The following is a 19,071-nucleotide window of genomic DNA, read 5'->3' on the forward strand; positions in this document are numbered from 1 at the left end:
TTATCGATGTCTTTTCTTGGCTTGATGGTCCATTTGTTTTTAATCGCTGATTTCATAGTCTGGATCTGGATGGATGGCAGATAAAGCAAATGAGAAGATGTTGTACCTCTTATGTTCTTAGAGAATTATAAATTAAAACAATGAGCTACTGCTATACACTTACTAAAATGGCCAAAATCCACAACATTGACAATATCAAATGCTGGCAAAGATGTTTAGGAACAGAGATCTCTCCTTTATCGCTGGTAGAAATACAAAATGGTACAGCCACTTTGGAAGTCAACTTGGCAGTTTCTTATAAAACCAAATATACATTAGGGAATTAGGGAATTGAACCCAGGGGGGCTTAACAACTGAGTCACATCCTTAGCCCTTTTTATTTATTTTTTTAGTTTGAGACAGGTTCTTTCTAAGTTGCTTAGGGCCTCACTAAGTTGCTCAGGCTAGCTTTGAATTTGTGATACTTTTGCTTCAGCCTCCCTTCCTAGCTGCTGGTGCCAACGTACCTGACTCAAATGTATTTTTACCCATATGTACAAGTAATCAAGATCCTAGACATATCCCCAAATGAGTTGAAAACTTACATTTACACACATACAAAGTATTTACAGCAACATTATCCACAATTATCCTAAATAGGAAACAACCAAAATGTCTTTTAATAGGTGAATGCTTAAACTAACTGGTATATCCATAACTGGAATATTATTCAGTGATAAAAAAGGAGCTACCAATCCACAAAAAGACATGGAGGAATCCCAAATACATTGATACATGAATGTAGTCAGTCTGAAAAGACTACATATTGTGTGATTTAAACAACTGTATATGACATTTGGGAAAATTATATAGATAGTTAAAAAAAGATCAGGGGTTGCCAGGATTTGGGGGGGAAAAGGGATTTGGGGGATGGTGAAACTATTCTGTATGATATTGTAATGGTGGATTCATGTCATTAAATATTTGTCACCGAGAGTGAACCCTAAGGCAAACTATGGACTCTAGTTAGTAATAATGTAGCAAAATTGGTGTATCAGTTGTACCAAATGTACCACAGAGATATAAGATGTTCACAGTAGGGGAAAGTAGATTGGAGGAGAGAACAGTTTAAACTTTCTGCTTAATTTTTCCATACACTAATTTCTCAAAAAAATATTAATTGAATAAACAAATAAAATAAAAAGCATGGTGGGAAGGTGGAATAGACTCCCTTCTTCCCTCCCTCTTTTCCTCCCCCTCCACCCCATCCATCCCTGCTCTCCATCAGGTAAAGGGTGTGAATCTCTTCCTTGTCTATCTTTTCCTCCTTCTCTTACCCTTCGGCATCAGGTATTCTTAGATTCTGCTTCCAGAGCATCAGGGATCAATTCGTTGTGTGAAGGTCCCTAGCAACCGGCTTCAGATGTCACATGGACACTCTTACACAGAGTGTCCCTAAGACCTCTTGAACAAAAGCCCGGCAGGCTGGTCCCTGAATTAGTCCAGAGTCCTCAGTCCTGGGTCTCTGGGAGGTTCCTGCTCCTGGGAGCAACTAGTTGATTATGCATCTGCCTCCCCAGCTACCCTGAAAGTGCCGCAAGGGGAGGCCCATGTCCACCATGTTGGTGTTCTTTATCAGAAGGAGCCCCCCGTCTAAGGCAGGGTCTGTGCGCAAACTGGAATTACCAAATTTATCAAATAACAGTTCAGCACCTGCAGTAGGCTGAAGGATGCCCCCTAAAGACACTTAGTCCTAGCTTAGCAGGGTTTACACCTGTGACGGTTACTTGTGTGACAACACAGACTTTGCCGATGGGATGAAGTCTAGGATTTTGCAATAAGGAGATTATCATCAACAGATCACCCACAATATCCTTATGGGAGAGAGGCAGAGGAAGGCAGGGGGAGATTAGGCTCCAGAGGAAAGAAGGCAACATGAAGAACACATGGAGTGGCTCGCCGCCGCTGTGGTAATGTCCGCCATGTTGGCCATGGCGCAGGGAGCGGATCGGGCGGGCGAGCGGCGGATCTAGTGTGTGGAAGCGGCCGCGGGCGGCGGGGGGCTGTTTTCGGGCGGGGTGGGCGCCCATGCTGTGGCCGGGGGCAGTGAGGAGGAGGAGGAGGAGCGGGCCGGCCGCGCTGCACTGAGGAAGGAGGTGGAGGAGGCGGCGGGAGTCCTCCCCCCCTCCCCGCCCGCCCCGCCGCCGCCGCCCGGGCTGTTCCTGTAAGGCGGGGAGACAATGAGTAAACTCTCCTTCCGAGCGCGGGCGCTGGACGCCGCCAAACCGCTGCCCATCTACCGCGGCAAGGACATGCCTGATCTCAACGACTGCGTCTCCATCAACCGGGCCGTGCCCCAGATGCCCACCGGGATGGAGAAGGAGGAGGAATCGGAACATCATTTACAGCGAGCTATTTCAGCACAGCAAGTGTTTAGAGAAAAAAAAGAAAGCATGGTCATTCCCGTTCCTGAGGCAGAAAGCAACGTCAACTATTACAATCGCTTGTACAAAGGAGAGTTTAAACAGCCCAAACAGTTCATTCATATTCAGCCTTTTAATCTAGACAACGAGCAACCAGATTATGATATGGATTCAGAAGATGAGACCTTATTAAATAGACTTAACAGAAAAATGGAAATTAAGCCTTTGCAATTTGAAATTATGATTGACAGACTTGAAAAAGCCAGTTCTAATCAGCTTGTAACACTTCAAGAAGCAAAACTGCTGCTAAACGAAGATGATTATCTTATTAAAGCTGTATATGACTACTGGGTGAGAAAACGTAAAAACTGCAGGGGGCCATCCCTCATCCCTCAGATAAAACAAGAGAAAAGAGATGGCTCTACCAACAATGACCCTTATGTTGCCTTTCGGAGGAGAACAGAGAAAATGCAAACTCGAAAGAATCGTAAGAATGATGAAGCCTCTTACGAAAAGATGTTGAAACTGAGACGAGAGTTTAGTAGAGCCATAACAATTTTGGAAATGATTAAGAGAAGAGAGAAAACAAAACGAGAATTATTGCACTTAACCTTAGAAGTTGTGGAAAAAAGATACCATTTGGGAGACTATGGAGGTGAGATCCTTAATGAAGTGAAAATCAGTAGATCAGAAAAAGAGTTGTATACCGCTCCAGCAACTCTTCATAATGGAAATCATCACAAAGTCCAAGAATGTAAAACTAAGCACCCTCATCATATATCTTTGAAAGAAGAGGCTTCTGATGTTGTTCGTCAAAAGAAGAAGTACCCAAAGAAGCCTAAAGCAGAGGCTTTGATAACGTCTCAGCAGCCCACTCCTGAGACATTGCCTGTGATCAATAAGAGTGACATTAAGCAATATGACTTTCACAGCTCAGATGAAGATGAATTTCCACAGGTACCATCCCCAGTATCAGAACCCGAAGAAGAAAATGATCCTGATGGTCCCTGTGCTTTCAGAAGGCGGGCAGGATGCCAGTATTATGCTCCTCGTTTGGACCAAGCTGACCATACATGTGAGAATTCAGAATTGGCAGATTTGGATAAGTTGAGGTATAGGCATTGCCTTACAACACTTTCAGTCCCAAGAAGATGTATAGGATTTGCAAGGAGGCGAATTGGCAGAGGTGGAAGAGTCATAATGGACCGAATATCCACAGAACATGACCCAGTCCTGAAACAGATAGACCCTGAAATGCTGAATAGTTTTTCAAGCTCTTCCCAGAATATAGACTTTTCTTCTAATTTCTCTCGGACCAATGCTTCCAGTAAACCTTGTGAAAATAGACTGTCCCTTTCTGAAATATTAAGCAATATCAGATCTTGTCGACTACAGTGTTTCCAGCCAAGGCTACTAAATTTACAGGACAGTGATAGTGAAGAATGTACCTCAAGAAAACCAGGGCAGACTGTGAACAATAAAAGAGTTTCTGCAGCATCTGTAGCTTTATTGAACACCAGCAAGAATGGCATATCAGTAACAGGGGGCATCACAGAAGAGCAGTTTCAGACACATCAACAGCAATTAGTTCAAATGCAAAGACAGCAACTTGCTCAGCTTCAGCAGAAACAGCAATCTCAGCATTCCTCGCAACAGACACATCCAAAAGCACAGGGCTCAAGCACCTCTGACTGCATGTCTAAAACACTCGACTCAGCCAGCGCCCACTTTGCTGCATCTGCAGTGGTCAGTGCACCTGTTCCAGGTCGCAGTGAGGTAGTCAAGGAACAGAACACAGGCCACAGCAACATAAATGGTGTCGTCCAACCTTCAGGAACCTCTAAAACATTATACTCCACCAATATGGCTTTATCATCCAGCCCAGGGATTTCAGCTGTACAACTTGTAAGGACAGTTGGCCACACTACTACAAACCACTTAATCCCAGCATTGTGCACAAGCAGTCCTCAAACACTTCCCATGAACAATTCCTGCCTGACAAATGCAGTGCACCTCAATAATGTCAGTGTTGTTTCTCCAGTCAATGTGCATATCAATACACGGACTTCAGCACCATCGCCAACAGCCTTAAAACTTGCCACAGTTGCTGCCAGTATGGACAGAGTGCCAAAGGTTACTCCCAGTAGTGCCATCAGCAGCATAGCAAGAGAGAACCATGAACCAGAAAGATTGGGTTTAAATGGAATAGCAGAGACAACAGTAGCTATGGAAGTGACATAACCTAAAACATGTGGCTTTTCCTGTGTGGATGGTGTGCAGTCATTCATATTCCAGCTGAATGCAAAAGGCAACACTCTGTGGATCACAGAGCGTAACAATGGACCTAAATGGACTACAGTATATCGGATGTTAAGTCGATATATGATGTATATTTTGTAAAATTGGGAAAATCACTACCTTGTAAAATAGTTTATTTGTATCATCAATATTATTTCTGTTACTTGAATAGTAGATATTCATCATCATGCTTTTGCACTTGAATTTGCAACTGAATGGATTTTAAAAAATAATTCTTTAATGGGATCATGAGCATGAAATGGGATCCTGCATCACTTGTTTTAACTATTTATTTTGCCATGTTTACATTTTGTATCTTGTAAAAATAAATCCAACTTTGTGTCTAAAAAGTTAAAGATTCATAGCTAGGAAATGAAATTCTTGTAATTTTTTTCTAAAGGAACTGTAAAGTTTTCACTTGGTTCATTTTGTTTCACAATTTGACTAGATGGACTTTTTGGTAAATACTTTAGTGGCATTTCACTGTCAAATATGAAGTTCAAGGCAAAATAGTATTTTCTATTACTGTGCAGGGGAAAGGGATGGATCGATACATGCAAATTTAATGTAGTAACTCACTTTTCCATATATTTTGAATGTATTTTCTATTTATAATACCAGTTTATAAAAAATAATTACACAGAAAAAACGGACTAGGAAAATTATGCATCTAGCACATTTAAACTGTGCAGACATGAAAATTTTTCAAGGATTACATTTTATCTGAAGACTGCATATTTTAACTGGCTTTAAAACTGTAACACACCACATAAAAGATATTTACCAGGTATGTATTGCATTATATCATTGCAATAAATATTGGAAGTCTAGATATCGAGCCATCCCAGGTGTTGGGAGGGGGGAGGGTTGTGGCAAGATTGTTTTTTCAATTTTGGAGAGTTTTCCTGTGGCTACAAGGCAAGTAACGGGTTGGAAAAAGTCTGACTGTAAGCGTTGGACACCTTCATAGTATAGTGTTTTAGTGACTTTTTTTATACGGTTCTTGTAAATTAGATACGTGTAGTGGTGTTTCAGAATGTTTGTTTATGCACTAGTTCAGACAACTTTCTCTGTTACTTGTTCTTGATAAGTGAAAACTGCAGGGAAATAAAAAATACATATCAAAACATGAAAAAAAAAAGAACACATGGAGTGATGTGGCCACAAGCCAAGGAACGTGGCAGCCACCGAAACCTGGGCCAGGGTGGGAAACCTCTGCAGGGAGCAGGGTGCTGCTCACATCTTGGTTTTAGCCCCGTGGGGCCTGTGGAAGAATTCTGGCCTCAGAATTGCAAAAGAATTCATCTGTGTTGCATCAGGCCACCTGGTTCGGGATGATTTATTATTGCCACCACAGGAAATGAGTACTGCATGCTCCACTGGAGATAGCGTCTTCCTGATTCTGTTGTCCCTCTCCTGGGGTCCCTCTGGGCTGCTACCTAAGTGTAGTTTGTGGATTCCCAAAGAGGTTCTCAGATAGTCTGCCAGCTTTCCCAGCTTGCAGAATCCCTGCTGGCCAGGCCAGGGTCAGGGCGAGGGGGTGCCTTCCCCAGTCCAGGGCGCCCAAACCTCTCTTGGGTCCCACTGCAGGAAGGTGAGCCCTGCCTTCCTATGGGGGCTCCTATGTGTGTACCTGGCAGGACAATGGAGACTGGTTTTGAGCTCTGATGTCGGACAGAGGTCCCTCCCTGGTCCACGTGTGGGGTCTTATATTCAAGCTCATAATCCTAAAGCCACAGCCCCTTGATCTGAGAGTCCCATCAAGTCAGCTTGGGACACACTCAGCATATGAGGGGCTGGTGTCTGGAAGGCCCACAGCTGACTCTGCCAGCAGCTGTCTCAGAGCCAGGGCTGGCTGTGCCACCCTAGGCAGGCAGGCTGGCATCAAGCACATAAGCAGTCACCAGACAAAAGGCTCCGGAGAGTCACTGATGAGCCATGGTCAGGCCCTCCATAGGCCCTGCCCCTTAAATCTATGGTCCATTGGAAAGTTACATCTTAATCATTGATCAAGCTTGTTCATGCCGACAGGCAGAGGATTGGGGATAATTTTCAATTACATGGGGAATGGGAAGCAGAGCTGCCCACTGGGTGGACTGGCCATTCACATGTGTGCTCAGCGAGACAGGAGCAGATATTTCAGGTCACGTGCCACCCTGCCACCTGCCCTGCCCACCAGCCATCACCAGACTGAAGGAGCCACCTTGCACTACACGGGGGCCCTGGGAGCTCTCCTGGGATACCTGAGTCAAGGCTCAGTGGTCTGTGGATGTCCACGGACACTTCGTCCCCTGATGCATCACTGGTTCCTTCCGTCCTCTCTACATCCTTATTTGCATCATTATTCTTCCTCCCGTGTTTGACCCCCACTCCCCAGCAAGCTCTCGGAGGGCTAACATGGTTCACCTTCCAGTAGGCTGCAAGCCCAGCACATTGCTTGGCAGATCTTACCAGCCCCCCAAAGGCACTGGATGATCCATTAAAGCACTCAGTCCCCAACCACAGCCATATGGAGGCGTTCTCCTTCTCTAAAGCCAGGTGTTTGTGTATCTCAAGCCTCCAGGTCCTGCCCTTCATGAAGGAGCCTGGAGCGGACTCCGGTGCTGAGCTCTAGAAGAGGAGCTTCAGGAAACTGCTATGAGGTTCCTACAGTGGCTGGAACCCACCTGCCTTTCCCTCCCGTTTCCGTAGCCCCAGCAAAGGTATAAGCAGTGAGCCGCTGGCAGATCCTCCTCTGTGGCTGAACCGCTGTCCCTGTGCTAATGAGAATGAAGTAAAGGTATCTTCTGGCTTGCTAGTTCCTCCTGGTGTCCCCCAGCCCCTCCTGCTGAAAGACAGATGGACATGTCGCCTGTGGCTGGTCATTAGTCCTGCTCTGTCTCGCCCTCCTCCCTGTGCGTGCTGCCCTCTGTGGCCTTGGTGATAGCAGCTGCTCCTTACTTCTTACAGGGGGTGGGCCACACAGCTCCTAGGCCGCCTGTGTTGGACCCCATGTCTTCACAGGGCCCCACAGATAATGGTGCACAAAAAAATAAATGTCTAGAAACACTGTTCTGTACTCTGCCCTCCGGATGCACGGCTCAGCATTGATACAGAACAACATGGAACCTTACTGACCATTGGTGGCTAATGCTGTCACTCTCAGGAAACAGGCCTTTCCCACCCATCTCGAGTCCTGCGTCCCCCCAGACTGAGCTGTGTAGAATTCCAGGCCATGAGGGCTGCAGGGCTGCCGGTCCCCGAGGGAGAGGAGGGGATGAGCCGCAGAGGCCTTCAGCCAGCGGAAAGAGAAATTAATTACCTCGTCAAATCCTTCCTTCCAGACACCATGAAAATGGTGGTTTCTGTGTAAAGAGCAGATCTGCCCACTTGCTCTTTGGTTACATGGGTGGCTCTGGTAGAGCTCAGGACTGAGGGCGGTAGTCACAAAACCAGGAGCATTGCAGGTGGAGGCCAAGGCCATGCTGCTTGACCTTTCTCCCAAATCCTGTGACCTCCCCAGCCCAAGCGCCTTTTCTTGCAATAAAAACTCAGAGTTTATCTTGCCCTCAAGTGTGTGTGTGGAGGTGCATGTTTGCACGTGTGTGTACACATGTAGGTGGAGCATCTGTGGAGTGTGGTACAGATTCGTTACCGACTTTGCTCTAAAAACTAATGAAAAGCAGGATGTGAGACAGGGATCTTCCATGAAATTCACATTTTTAATATTTTCGGAGATGTGATTACCATACACAGCCCCGTTGCAGCGTTTGAACCCTTATATAAAATTTATAGTCTTGTTTTGAACCTAGGCCTTGCTTTAATACCTCCGTTGACAATCCCAGTCCCAACTTGTCTTGGCAGAGCTGTTTGTCCAAATGGCGATGAATTAAAAAAAAAATCCCAATGAGTCAAGCAAAGCTGTCTAATCTGACAGGGCTTTCAATAAAACACATATAATACAAAAAAAATATTGCCTATCACCACACAATTAGTGATTGTGCTCTCATGAAGACAGGAAAACATAAATTTTATGGGATAAATATGTAATACTTGTAAATAATGTATGTTTTCACTATATTACTCATTGGAACAGCAGTGGGTTGTCAACAGAAAGCCCAGATATGTGCAGTGAACATTGAACTTAGTCATCTTTGATGTTTCGTTGATTTTCAGTCAGATAAAAACCAAAGCCAGATTATTTATATATGTGTATATAAAGCAAGTTATGTGTTTATATATAATATATATGAATTGTCTGTATATATACACATACACCACATATTTGTATGTAAACATAGCAAGATTTTATGTTATCTATATATAAAGCAAGAGAGGTATGCATACATTTATATATATATATAATGTATATATTCATATATATGTATATACACATATACATAATTTTGCTTCATCTATAAATATAGATAAATAATAGGTAATTATGACAAATATATTTCTAAATCAAAAGAAGAGGACATATTTTATTTATTGGGAGGATGGCTCCACTTTCTCCTCTTGGCTAGTTAGACCTGTGGTCTGTGGGTGGTCATTCATTCTCTTGCTTGTGTCCCTCACACTTAGAAGTGGACCCATCCCTAGGACTCTACTTTGTAACAAACCCATCTATGCATTGAGCCTGAACAAGATGCAGGTTTCTTCTCGACTATTGGTCTTTGTTCCAGGGCAGTGGTTTGGCCCACTGAGGTATCCACCCACACTCTATTAGATCGCAGCCTAGGGAGGCCAGGGTGCACCTAGCATTGTCTGATCTAAATCCTGGGATAGTAGTTTAGGACACGTCCATTCTCACTTTCCATCTCCTCTTTCCCTCCATTTTCCCTCTCTGCACACGGTTCCAGCCACCCACTTGCTGACCCATACCCTCTCCCTTGGATAGAATCTCCTAAGATGGCACAGCTGAGGGGATTTTGTAGCATGGATTTAGTACCCGTATCCAGGTGGTAAAAACTCCAAAGCAACTGAGCTACACTTGGGTTGAATCTGCTGGTGCAACTGTGGGGAATTGGCCACCTTGGAGCAGGTGCTGGCTGAAGGAAGAGGCTCTGCCTGAACTCATGCCCGCTCTGAACTCATGCCCACTCTGACTGGGCATCGGGGCTGAACCAATGAGCCCCAGGGTCGTGCTGCTGATATGGCACGGCCTGGTGCCCACCTAACAGATCAATCAGCTGTCAGAGAGCGTTCAGCCAGGGATAGAAGACACGAGCTTGCAGAAGTCGTGGAGCACCTGATCCATGGCTCAAAAGACGCCACGGTCAAGGGAAAAACTTATGGCTTCAAAATGTCTCGTGACCTCATTGGGTCACTTACACAAGACGGAAGGAGGGCCCAGTCGACCCTAACTGTCCTCACGCTCACTGTTCTTTGCCTTCCCTTGAGGTTCCACCCTAAAGCTGACAGCATGGTTTTCCTAAACCCTGTGACCTCCCCAGCCCAAGGGCCATTTCCTGCAGCTCCCTTTCCAGAGCCTAATTTCAAGGCCCAGCAGTCAGTCCCACTGAGGCCTGAACTTCCTGTGAGTCAGGCGATGGGAAGGAGCCGAGTGAGGACAGTCAGCATTCCCTGGGGTGGGCATGGAATCCTGGTTCACTACCAACATCAGCAACACAAACCTTCTTAAACTGCAAGGAGAGATGAGTGGCTCCTTAGGTCCTAAGTGCCCACAGCAGGACTCAGACCCAAGGGACAGCAGATGCTGAGCATGGCATGTCTGCTGCTGGAGGGCTGTGGGGTGGCCCAGCCAGAGAAGAACGGTGATGTGGGACCACCAAGGTACAGACTTATTGGGAGGGTTTGACCCCAGCTTGGGCCCGGGGACCCAGGAGACCACACAGGATGGAAAAGTTATCAACCATTTAGAACATACTCCGGGATTGCAGCCTACACCCCCTTGTCCAGGCCCTTGGATGGGGAAGGATTGGGGTAAGGGTGAAGGGATGGGTCATGGGAGCTGCTATTCTAGAGAACAGACTGATATGGTCTGCAAGTAAGTCACTTTTACAATGAGTTGTAGTTTGGGGTCTGCTACAATTTGCATTTTGAATGTCTCCTGAAGGAACAAAGGCTTTGTCCCCAGTGCTGTGCTCTGGGGAGGTGGTGGAACCTTTAAAAGGTGGGGCCTAAGGAGAGGTCTTTAGGTCAATGGGGGTGTGTACTCAAAAGGGATTGTGGGATCTTGGTCCCTTCCTCTGCTCTGATTGCTCCCTGGGTGGTGTCACATGCTCTTGCTATCACGTGCTGCCTGGCCACAGGACCAAAGCAACAGTATGGCAGAAAAGTTATCAACTGTTTAGAACATGCTCAACAGTGCCAACCAATCATGAACTGGAAGCTCCAAACTGTGAGCCAAAATAAACATTTTCTCTTTATAAATTGATTTTCTCAGGTATTTCTCTATAGTGATGAAAAGCCGACTAACACAGAATTCGGAAACGAAGTATCATTGAATGTAGGGTTGTGAGGACCAGAATGGGACTGTCATCATTTTGCAGTCACTCCATGAAGAGATGATGCCCGTTGCTTCCCCCTCAGCCCCACATTTTAGAGACCCATTCTGCATCTACTTTTCTGAAAGTCCTTACTGAGTAGACAAAAGACTCCACCTCTGGTAGCTGATGGCACTAGCAGTGGATATATGAGACAGTCCAGGACACACATACTCTCTGAAATTTGTTAGCACTGGACTTGAAGAGGATGTCTATGTCCAGGGGTCTGCACTGGAACAGCCATGGTTGGATACAAACTTGGGGAGTAGAGATGTTTGCAGATGGGTGGAGCAACAGCAACTCATTGTTCCAGTGCATGGCTGGAACAACAGAGAGGAACCTCATTCATGATTTCCGGTCTCTTGTGGGGTTTTCTGTTCTTCCTTAGTGCTCTGTTTTAGTTAAGCTGGTAGACCAGGCACCATCCTTTGCAATGGCAAGTTTCTGGCATAAGATGGGAAAATGAAGCCTACAGAGGAGAATGAATTTGACCCATGTTATGTCATTAAGTTAGAGCAAGAATCAGGTCTTCTATCTCCAAATCCAGGGCTCTTTCCCCCTCAGTCATGCTGTACCTGATTTCCGTACTTCAAGAGGAGACCTTGGGTTAGGAGTCTCCTGACTGATGTTTTAGAGGTCAAAGATCACGTGTCTTGGTGATGGGTCTCTCTTCAGGCAGTAGCATGGTGCCTGGAACATAGTATGAGTTCAGTAAGTACCTATATAGGGGATGAATAAACGATGAATGGAGAGGAACGCAGCTTTAGGACCAGGCTCTGGCCATTCCGTTCATTGAGCTCAGGTCATCTGAATGGCAGGTCAGGCTGGTCCCCTGTGGGATGCTAGCTCCCATCTGTAACCCTGGGCTTTCAGATCTTGCAGGTCTTCCTCACTATGTCCAGGAACATTCTCCAGTTCCAATTTCAGAAGGACCTGTTTCTCTTTCCTGGGCACTGGGATGGATTGCAATAGGGCTCCCTCATTTTCAGATCCATCATTCTAGGTTGGCTTTTCTTCCTCTCTCTCTAGGCCTTTGAGTGCACCCAAGTGAAGTGCTTTGGCTCAAGAAACGTGATTGGAGGTGAGATGCGAAAATTCCAGGCAGAAGTTTTAGGAGCCAGTGCACAAGATTAGACATTTTCTCTTCCCTCTGCCGGTAGTCACGGAACATGATCCAAAACATAGCTGCTCCTTCATGCTCGGTCCAAGAGTGAGGACAGCCCAGGGTGAAATCCCAGCCAGCCCACTGTGGCCCTGGCTAAGGACCCTGAGATTTCTGGGGATTGGTGTTGATGAGCTTCCACTTCCTGGGAGATATGTGATTAGCCTGGTCTGGGAGTACTTGCTACCAGGTAAGCTGATGCCCAAAGAGAGTTACCACAAGATTAGGGAGCACAAATATTTAGGAATATGCTGGCCAAAGTCATTCTGCTGACCAAAACAGAGGTCTCAAGGCAGGCTACATGGCTTTTCCAAACTCAATCATACTTGTCAAAGGAGAGGTTGAATCCCTCACCCTCTAGTGCCTTCATTCTGAGCATCATAAAAAAATGCATCTGCTCATAGTATACATTAGTTCTCTATCCAAAGTCAAGCACTCATCTGCTCCTAGAATCCTCCCATTCAATGGGAGTGATTTTCAGAAGGACTCCAACTGATGTTTCAGTCCATTTCATACAGAAATGACAAGTCCCAACTAGGGTTGGTGGAATATGTCATGTCACTAATGTGTTTTCCTATTATCCTACAGTTTTCTATTCATCGATGCACACCACATGGAGAAGGCTATTTCCAGCTGCACATTCCCCATTCTTAATAGACCAGTTACAAAAATCAGGTAGAAGGGGGGGGGGCTTTTCCTAAACGGAAGCTGAGAGCATCAGCTTCACCTTGATGCACTGAGGCATTGCTCCCTTGTGGCATTAGAGCTGATGAAACACCTCTCCCACGCCCTGTGTGGGAATAATCCCATAAAGTCTGTGTGAAATGTTCCCAAGCCAGCCCTATGCTCACCTTTGTATAAGACACTCCACAGAGGCCGTCCCTGTGATAACTGTTATCTGTTAGTGTATTGCAAACATTTTGCTTCTAAACAACAACCAGCACAAACCCTAGCTATCAGATCAATTCTGCTGAAAGCTTGAAGTTAGGTCATCCAATTACCTACATCCTGGCAGCATGGAAAGGCTGTCCTAAGGCAGTCACCTAGGAAAAGATTAATGAAATAACTCAAGGCAATGATGAACACCTTGCCCTCTTTCTCTCCCAATTCAGAAAGAACCTGACTCAGAAGATGACAGACTCTGTCTTCATTTAAATGTTATCTCCAGTCTGCCCCAGGTCATCATAAAAAAGCTACAAAACTGGAGAATGGATCACAGATCCTTCAAGGTGAACTTGTAAAGCTGAACTTTAAGGTATACAACAATAGAGAAGAGGAATTAAAAACACAAAAACTCAACCAAGATCAAGCCACATACCAAATGCTGGCAGATGCACTCACACAGGGTCCCCAAAGACCTTATTAACAAAGGTTCTGTGTTCCATGATTCAAATATGACCAACAGGGACACTGGGCACATACATGCCCTCACTCTAAACCTCTGCCTGGGCCATGCCTTCTCTGTCACCAAAGGGGACACTGGAAATTGGAATGCACTCAATGAGACTCTTCTCTCTCATATGATCACTTCCAATTCCCACAGGTCCACAGACACAAACCCCAGGTTGGCAAACATCCTCTACCTGATAGTGCACAGCCTATCAACAGAAGATTGATGGCCGCTGGACTTATTACCCTAACTACTATCACTTGATCCATGATCTGGGTAATGCTATCAGTATCTGGTGAACCCATCTCTTTTTTATTGGACATGGGGCAAATCATTCAGTGCTACCAGAATTCTCTGGTCCCCTCTAAGATTCATTCACCTCTATTGTTAGCATTGGCAGAAAACACAGCACCCTTAGACAAACATGTGCTTTATTCTGTAGCCTATTTGACACTTCATTCTCTCACTTCTTCTTAATTATACCCCAATCCTTAGCACCTAACTTTGGTAGGGAAATCCTAACCAAATTCAATGCTCTCATTCATTTTAATTTCCAACAAAACCCACCATATCTCCCCCAAACTCCTCTGCCTTCTTTACCCTCTGATGCTGACCAGATGCTCTTCCTTCTTCTCTAACATCTCCGTCAATGCTCCTCCAAACTCACTGTGGCCACCCATCACACTCCTGTTAAGAGTTCTCTGTAAGGAACCATCTCCTCCTTTTGATAATCCCACATCTTCTCAGACCATGAGGCCTTTGAGGCTTTAAACCCATCATTTCTTGTCTTCACAAAGCTAACAGTCTTTGATCACCAGCTCTCCTCATAACACCCCAATCCTGGCTGTATAAAATTCCAGGGTACTTTCTAACTAGTCCAGGGTCTGATTAATCAGGCAGTTGTCCCAAATCATCCTGTAATCCCGAACCTTGTGCTCCACTCTCTCATATTCCCTCAACTACAACTCACTTCTCAGTCCTTGATCTTCAGATGCCTGTTTCACTCTCCCTTTAGATCACTCTTCTCAGGATCTATTTGCTTTAATGTGGATGGACCCTGATACTCATTTCTCTACCCAGCTGACCTGGATGATCTTCCTCAGGGCTTTAGAGGCAGCCAAGCCTAATCTCATGACCTAATTAATCTTAATCTCAAACTCTCTCCTAGTCTCCTGCAGTATATAGATGATCTACTTTTCTGTAGTCCTTTCCATGTTCTTTCTATTAAACACATTACCTTTCTTTTAAATTTACTAAATAAATTATGTTACTACACCTCCCCTCACAAGGCCCGAGTGACTCAAACCCAAGTTACCTATTTAGTACTCACTCCTCAGTTTTTCACCATTCCCACTTGTTGAGAGCCACGGCCAGATCAAGATGGTGCCTGGCATTTTGCCAGAAGGGGCGGTTCCTGCTGCCTAGGGTGCCCACTATTTTTGAGTTCTCGCAGAGTTCCCATTGAGTTCCAGTTGAGCTCTCACAGAGTTCCTAGAGAGTTCACGTGGGTTGGTTGAGTGTCGCGTGGGTGGCATTGGCATGAGTTGGAAAATAAAGTCCATTCTTGCTTGAATCTACAAGTGGCTCTACCTCCCGGTTATTTGTGCCCAGCCAGACTGCACCACCCACTGTCTGTAAAAAACTCATTCAGGACCTCCTGTTCTCTACTAGCAAATGTGGTTTTCTCTCTTTTCTAGAGCTAGCCAGTTATTTCCCCATCTGGGTTCCTACCTTTGGCCTCATTGCTAAGCCCTTCTATCTGCTTCTCACAGTGACCTTTCTGAACCACTCGACCCTTCTCTTCCCATTAACACTCCCTTCCAAAAGCTAAAGCAGGCCCTCTTGAAGTCCCCCACTTTGGACTTCCAGACTCAGAATAACCATTTTTTTCTCTGTGTCTCCACAGCCCAGATTGTAGCCTTGGGGCTCCTGTCAGATCTTTGAAAATTCCCCCAAGTCAGTGGATTATCTCTCAAAACAGTTAGATGCAGTGATTCAAGGATGGCCCCCTTTTCCAAGGTGCTTGGATCTGCAGTCCTTTTAGACTCAGAGGCCAACAAATTAACTCTATATGAACATATTACTATCTCCTCCTCTCATAACCTAAAGGAACTAAACAGCCATCTCTCTGTCCCACCCCTCCCCCACCAATTCAGACTCCAAAAATACATGCTTCCTTTGTAGACAATCCACTGATATCTTTCCAACACTGTAAACCCATAACCCAGGCACCCTCCTAGCACTCCTCTCAGATAACAACTCAGACCCCCTTCCCTCTCACTCATGCCTTGACTTCTGGATACCATGTTCTCTCCCTTTTCCCATAATTTAGACATTACTCAAAGTCCCTTCATGATTTACTGATGGAAGTTCCTTCATAAATCTTCATCCTATTACAGGATATGCCACAATATCCAAAGATTATATTATACAGTCAGGGGCCTTACCTCCCCATACCATCTGCCAACAGGCTGAATTAATAGCTTTAACCAATGAACTCACTTTTGCTCAGGGACGGAGAGTAAACATATATACCAACTCCAAGTGTACCTTTCACATTCTTGACTCCCATACCTATCTAAGGATGCAAAATGGATGGCTGCAGCAGTCATCCGTTGCAAAGGACACCAAGCTTCAACCACCCCAGAGCCAAAGGCAATGCATTAGCTGATGCAGCAGCAAAGCCGGCTGCTGACAAGACCCTTCCCCCACTGGTCACCTCTGTTCTTACACGAAGCCTAAAGAAGTCCCCATCATACCCCTCCCTACTCCCTATTTTCTCTTCCCTACTTTATCTTATTCTGCCTCAGAATACAAAGTGTTTCTAACCTGGGACTCCCCTTAAAAAATGGCTGGTTTCTAATAGATCACAAAAAAACTGTTCTCCTTCAGTCCCCAAAAGAATCTATTTTTTTGGCTTTCAATTCCTAAGTACATTCAGGATATTTGCCCCCCTTTTACCTACTTATGGTGGCAAACTAAACCTAGTTATAAAATGAAATTATAAAATGTTATGGTAAGAAACCAATTCTGGGGAAGGGGTCAGTTCCTCTCCTCTTCTGTCAGCCTTTCTATGGGAAACCTAATTCGCCTTGAGTACTTACATTTTGGATTGTAAATAACTATCTCTATATCCCATACTGCTCCCAATCCCCAGGAAAGGTAGAACACACAAATGTCCTCCTAAATCTGCACCTGAGCAAACTGATGCTTAAAACTGAACTTACCTGGACTAAGCTTCTCCTCTTGGCTCTTCTTCATTTATGAGTCCTTCCTGAAAACCCTTTCAAGCTCCTCTATGGCTGTCCCTTTGTGCTCCAGGGTTTTCCTCTTTCTTTGGCCCCTCCTATTCCTGATACTTGGCCAGTCTTACACCTGAGGCAACACCTAAGCAGATAGCATGCAGAACAATTCCTTCCTAAACCTATTGACTATTCTGAGACTCCATTAAAACTACAGCCAGGAGACCTGATGTGGAGAACAGACTCTCTTACTCCCCTTAACCCAAAATGGGCAGGTTTATATCAGGTAGTCCCGACACCACCTGCAGCAGCCAAACTGAAATCATTCCCACACTGGATACCCAATTCCAAGCTTAAAAAGGTAGCAGCTTACTCATCCCCTGTGAACAACGCACATTCCCCACAGCCCTCCTGGTTGTATAAAATACTCTTGCTTTTTTCACAAGCCCCACTCCTATACACTTCCCACAGATACTCAGAGACCATAGGACCAAGATTATGCCTTATAAACTTATGTCTCTTTATTACTCATCTTTTTCTGTCCCAACTTTTGCCAATTTATTATCCTCACTACCCAGGACATTGCTTGGTATCTATTCCCAGAGCCCCTGAATACTCCAGCTTAAATTTTCAAATCTATGCATCAACCATGGCTTAAAGGAGCTTATTGGGACTTCTCACATCTTCAGCTTTCCTTCTTCTCTTTCTGCCTCCTTTTTGTCTAGCCTTAATACCTCATTACATGCCTGAACTTATTAAAATCTCTGTTCACCTGCTGGTAAATTCCACAAACACATCCAGTTTCCCCTGCTGGATTTGTTTACCCCCATGATCCCCAACTCGGTAGCCCAGCCAGCTCCTCTGACCACATGCACCGAGAAGACAGAACAGAATTCAGAGAATCAGCCATACGACACATTCCTTTTTGATATAGAACTGCCAAATACTTTGCCTCACACATTACTATCCCCATGACAGGTCAGATGGTACCCTTACTGAACCCTCTATTTCTCAGACTCTTCTCTGTATCCCATGCACAGAAGAGGAAATCCCAGCAGCCTTCCTTTCTCTTTCTTTGTGTAATTATACCTTTCCTTTCCCCAATCCCACTGTGAACACAGTACCTAAAAGGGGCCCACAAGCAAACTTATAAGAGCTTTCATTCCCTGTGCTCTTTGGAGTTTACCTATAACCAAAAACCAGTACTTATTCTGCCAAGGTAGAGGTCCACTAACCAGTGTGCCTCTAATAAACATAAAACCTAAGCCCTACCATGTAGAACACTGAATGCTCCTTCCTCTACCTGGACAAGTATTCTCAAACTTCCAAACACCAAATTTTAATTGAAAAGTCCCATCTTTTGGACACCAATATTGATCTCCAGCCTCTTGGGGCTACACACATGGCCACCATCTTTGCCTTTTACCAGGGGTGGACATGGAACCTCAATAGCCTCCAACTAAAACAAGTAGTCTCCTATTACCTTTCTGTTGCCTTGACTATCATCAAGGAACCTTCTTCCTATGTGAAAAAAACACATCTGTTTACCCACTGACTGTACAGAAACTCGCACCCCAGCCTTTCTCACACCAGTCCTCCTATATTTCACTGAGAAGGGACCCATCCCAATCCCAGTACACACCCTACCCAGACTGAAATGAGCTCTCCCTTTTGCTCCTCTCCTGATATGTGTGGTCATAACTACAGCAGTGGGCACAGGAGTGGCAGGAGTAGGAGTTTCCACCCATCAATTTTGCAGTACTATCTAAAGAAATGGTAGCTAGCCTCAGAGAAATCTCAACCCAACTATTTATACTTCAAGACCAAAGAGATTTGTTGGCACCAACTGTCCTCCAAAACAGAAGATATCTAGATTTATTAACCACAGACAAAGGAGGTATCTGTTCCCTCCTACAAGAAACATGCTGCTTTGACACTAACAAGTCTGGTGAGGAATGGCATTAAAATTAAGAGAACAGGCACCAAGTTGATCAGTACTCCTCCTCATGAAATATGAGGTGGCTTTCTCCCCTGGCTATGTTCTCTTGGATACCCCTTTTGTCTTCCCAATTCTCTGTATAATGATTGA

The 19,071-nt window shown here is 45.0% G+C and overlaps 1 protein-coding gene across 1 annotated transcript; it reads left to right on the top strand.

Annotated features, from left to right (window-relative positions):
* Positions 1–2,176: 2,176 nt before the first annotated feature.
* LOC144255720 (enhancer of polycomb homolog 2) lies at positions 2,177–5,756 on the top strand. The gene has a single exon (XM_077800532.1). It carries the CDS (start codon positions 2,220–2,222, stop codon positions 4,641–4,643), a length of 2,424 nt encoding a protein of 807 aa, XP_077656658.1. The 5' UTR covers positions 2,177–2,219; the 3' UTR covers positions 4,644–5,756.
* Positions 5,757–19,071: the final 13,315 nt, after the last annotated feature.

Source organism: Urocitellus parryii, chromosome 7 (genome assembly GCF_045843805.1).
Source record: "Urocitellus parryii isolate mUroPar1 chromosome 7, mUroPar1.hap1, whole genome shotgun sequence".
Lineage (NCBI taxonomy): Eukaryota > Metazoa > Chordata > Mammalia > Rodentia > Sciuridae > Urocitellus > Urocitellus parryii.